The sequence below is a fragment of the Octodon degus genome, unplaced genomic scaffold (assembly GCF_000260255.1).
Source record: "Octodon degus isolate 3935 unplaced genomic scaffold, OctDeg1.0 scaffold00029, whole genome shotgun sequence".
In the NCBI taxonomy this organism is placed as follows: Eukaryota; Metazoa; Chordata; class Mammalia; order Rodentia; family Octodontidae; genus Octodon; species Octodon degus.
In genome coordinates, this window is record NW_004524605.1 from 2763265 (window position 1) to 2767517 (window position 4253).

The window sequence follows — 4253 nt, forward strand, 5'->3', positions numbered from 1 at the left end:
ATTGATATGTTGAACTTTAAGTCCCTACAGAATATGATAAAAAAACATTTAAAAATTCGATTATATTTTAAAAATAGGATAATGAGCTGAATGTCTTGGAGCCATCTGGTGATGAGCTAGCCTCAGTGTCCCCCTCTGGGAGGAGGGGACAGGGTGCCTGTGGGCTGCTGCAAGCACTAAGGGGAGCTCTGGGAGAGCCCTCCGGCAGTGCCGAGCCCGGGGAGGTCTGCATCGTCGAGGCTGCCCTCCCTCGGCTCCCCTCCCACCTAGCAAGGCTGCCCAGCACTGTCAGTCTCTGCAGCGTCCTCTGGCGCAACGTGCCTGGTGGGAAGGATCCTGGCTTTGGTGTGATCTCACCTGGGGGGCTGCAGGTAATGGGAAACAGCAGGTGACCTAATGGGAGAGAAGCCGAGTGCGATCTCACGGGCTGCCCTTCTTCTCCACAGGGGCTTCGCTGCACAGCCTGAGACCATGGCCAAACCAGCACAGGTAAGGCCCCCGCCCCCCAAGCTAAGGCTGTGCCCAGCCTTCCTGGGGGCCCAGTACCCCTAGACTTAGGCCTGGAGCTGCTGGGACTGTGGAGGACGGGAGAGGCTCTCGGGCCCTCCTACACAACAGTCCAGGTCGCCGGCGACTGCTGCACCCCAGTCCAGAGGGAACGCGCTGGCTCCTGTGACTGACAAGCGCAGGGCCACAGGGCTGGCTGGATCCAGGGCCCAAGGGGTAGTGTTCCATCTGCACAGTCACGCTTCCTCTGGGCAGCTCCGTTCTCGGGTGCATCCTCTCCCTGGCATGAGAGTCCTCAGCAGCCCTGGGCTTCCAATCCCCGTCTTAGGCCAGGAAAAAATAAAGCATGTAACTTGTGTGCAGTGGGGGCGGGGGGAGGGGGTCCCCTGCTGTGCTCCTCCTGGCTGGGCCTGCGGAGCTGGGGCCAGGAGACTGACTCAGTCTTGCCTGAACTGCATGGCCCCCAGCGGTTCTCCAGAAGACCAAGGAAGAGGAGAGGCTCTGTGAGCCTGTCTCGGAGGTGGGGTGTTCCCAGGTGCACCCATCCAGGACCGAGCTCCCTGGCCGGGCAGTCTCCAGCCTCCTCTTGTGCTCTGTCACTATGGGGGATGGTATCTAGGTTTTTTTGTTTTGTTTTGTTTTTTTGCTGGCTCAGCCTTCCCTGAGGGCAGGATGGCATGGTATGTGGTGCTAGGGATCCAACCACAGGCCCTTGCGCCTGCCTAAGCTTGTCTAGGCAGGCTCTTTAGACTGCTGAGCTATCTCGCCGGCTCCCACTATGGGGAATGGAGTCGAAGCATGTTTCTGTCTGTGTAGTCACTGGCAGGGTCTGTCTGTGGCCCCTGCCAGGGTCCCTCTGACTGAGTCAGGGCTTGTCTGGGCCCTTTCCCTGACCTGACAGAGGAGGTGTGGTCCATGAGTGGCAGGGCGAGGGGAAGTAAGACTGAGGAGCCCAGCTGGGCATGGTGGCACATGCCTGCTATGCCAGCACTCGGAGGCCCAGGCAGGAGGACCCCTGTGGGTTCGAGGGCAGCCTGAACCACAGAGTGAGCTCAAGGCCAGCCTCCGCTGCATAGTAAGACCCTGTCTCAAAAAGACAAAAGAAACAAAACAAAGAAAAAGTCTCAGACCTGAGGGACTTGACACCCAACCCTTCCCCTTTCCCCAGCCGCAGGACTGCTGGCTGTGAAGTGTAATATAGAGGCTTTTCACCCCTTCCGGGCCTCACTCTCCCCTCAGGAGGTGGCAGAATCAGTGCAAACTGAACTTTACCCCTGGGTCAGTGACCTGCCGCACAGGAAGCCAGGCCCAGATGGTGCCGCAGCTTCAGTGGAGCAGCGTGCTATTGACGTAGGGCCAGTGCCACCCAGAAAATCCTGCCGTAGCCAGGCATGACAGCGCATGTCTGTAGTCCCAGCCCTCTAGTAGGCTGAGGCAGGATAGCGCCCAGCCCGGACAGCTGAACCAGACCCTGGCTCAAAATTTAAAAATCTGTAGAAAGCGCCAGGATGTAGTTCAGTGCGAAGGCCCTGGGTTCAGTGCCTCCCTGCCAGCCCCAAAGAGGAGAGGGCGACCCCAGTTACGGCAGAGGCCGAGATGGACACTTGCTCCTCCCCGCTTCCCGGGTGTGGCCCTGCCAGAGCTGTGTCCTTCCTGATGGTTTCACACGCGATCTGGATGCCAAGTGGATGGTCAGGTCCAGGGCACCCGAGAGCCCAGGGCCTGGGGTGCCGATCTTTGGGCTTCTGGTCCGATGCTTTCACTTGGACCCCGCCTGGCCAACTGTGGCTCTCCTTTGCCATGGACCAGGAGCAACAGACCCCTGCAGGCCAGGGCCAGCGTGGCACATCCTTGGGACCCTCCTGGCACGTCCCTGGGACCCTCTTCCCCCGGGCAGGGTCACTGCCTGGGCACAGTGCTACAGTGGGTGCTGAGAGGAGCTCTGGGCACTTGGGAGGGCACCACTCCCAGGTGAGAGAGCGGGAAGGGCAGCCTGGGGGAGCAGCTCACAGGGGCAGGGCCAAGGTGTAGGCCGGGGCAGAAGCCAGGACAGAAGACCAGCGGGCCTGCCGGTTAGCTCAGTTGTTTAAGCGCCTGCTCATGCAAACGCAGCCAGGCGCAGGGTGCCACGGTTTGATCCCCGATTCCACCTGCCTTACCAGAAGACCAGAGGCGTGCGAGAGGGCAATGTGGCTGGGGAGGAAAGGTCGTTTGGGTGCTTGGGATGCAGCACCCGGGAAGAGCCTATAAGGAGGCCGGTGCCGGAGAAGGGACAGGAGTGCTTCCTTCCCAGGCTGGAGGCTGGATCTCTCCTGCAGTTACTAACTCTTCTACCTTTGCCTCACCACCCTATACATACACATACATGTGTGCCTAACACGGTGCACGTGTGCAAACCCCGTGTGAGCACACAACAGGCCGCTCACTTCCCTCTGGTCAGGTCGCCTGCACTCCCACGCTAGGTTGTGCTGTCCTTCCTGTCACCTTTCAGAAGAGGGAAACTTGAGGCCCACAGACCTGAGGATACAGTGCTGTCATGCACGGTCCCAGAGACACTGTCTGGTGGCCTTTGTGTCGTGGGGTATTCAGTGGGGAGGGGCAACGAGGACAGGATGAGAGGGCCTGGTGCCCAGACCCGAGGCTGGGCACAAGGCGAGCCTGGGTCAGGCCCTGCCAAGGCTGCTCTGCCAGGCCCTGGGCAGGGCCCCCGCCACTGCTCTGCAGCCTGCTTCACCCACTGCAGCAGCGACAGAGCCCCAGGGCCTGGGCCGCTCCCCAGCTGGCACTGGCACCTGCTGAATATTTCAAGGTGGAAAGTCCTGCTCTGTTCTTCTCCCCTGCCAGTGCCCGCCACTGGGATACCATCTGCCAGGGTGGTGGGAGGTCAGGGCAGGCAGACAAGTGCAGGCTGAGCTCTAGCAGCTGCACAGGTCCTCAGGGATGCGGCTGTCGTGTGGAGAGGGTGAGATCGCTGCAGCCCAGTCTGGTGAGGCAAGGGCCCGCCTGAGCAGGCCCCGTGCAGACCTCTGCTCACTTTCGCAGCCACAATAGCTTCACTTCATTTCTGTCACCCTCGACCCTACCTATAGCACTGCCTTCATGGGACAGAGATGCCAGGACATAACGGGGAAACAGGAGAGAAAGGGGGCTTCCTGCCTGCACCAGGGCCAGGGCCAGGGCCATGCGGTCTCTCCATGCCGTCTCTCCGTGCCTCAGCAACTTCTGGTCCTAGAACTCACCCTAAGCAGTCTTCCCAGCAGAGCACAACCTAGAGAAGGGTGCGAGTTTGAACCACATGAAAATGGCTGCTATTTGGTGCTCTTACTCCACATGAAAAGCAAATCAAATGATTCAATCTAGTTTTTAAAAAGACCTTCACTGAGAACAGTGTCGAGTGGGCAGCTATTTCCCAGAAGAGGGTGCATTCTGAGTGGTGCAGTGGTGCTGCCCCTGAGATTTGCCTCCACCCTCAGCTCTGCTGGCCCTGTGTGTCTGTCAGCTAGCCTTGTGACTTGCGCGTGCATCCTGCACCCCCTGGAACCTGGGCCTGCTTTCCCCACGGTGCCTGCCTACTTGCTGGGCTGTACTTTGTGTCCATGGTGTGGTGCCAGCCCACCATGCTCACCCCTTCTGGTATGCTCATTTGGACATGGATAGATGGATGTATTATGGATGGATGGACGGATAGATGGGTGGGAGGAAGGATGGATGGGGGTGGGTGGGTGGATGGATAGGTGGGTGGGTGG

The 4253-nt window shown here is 59.6% G+C and overlaps 1 protein-coding gene across 5 annotated transcripts in view; it reads left to right on the forward strand.

Moving 5' to 3' along the window:
• Window positions 1-4253, forward strand: part of Anxa6 (annexin A6) — a 50442-nt gene that overhangs the window by 10248 nt on the left and 35941 nt on the right. For all 5 annotated transcript variants that reach the window (XM_023713106.1, XM_023713109.1, XM_004629318.2 and 2 more), the window contains one exon: window positions 447-489. In XM_023713106.1, coding sequence (XP_023568874.1) covers window positions 472-489 — 18 coding nt within the window. In that variant the 5' untranslated portion in view covers window positions 447-471. The remainder of the gene's footprint in view (window positions 1-446; window positions 490-4253) is intronic.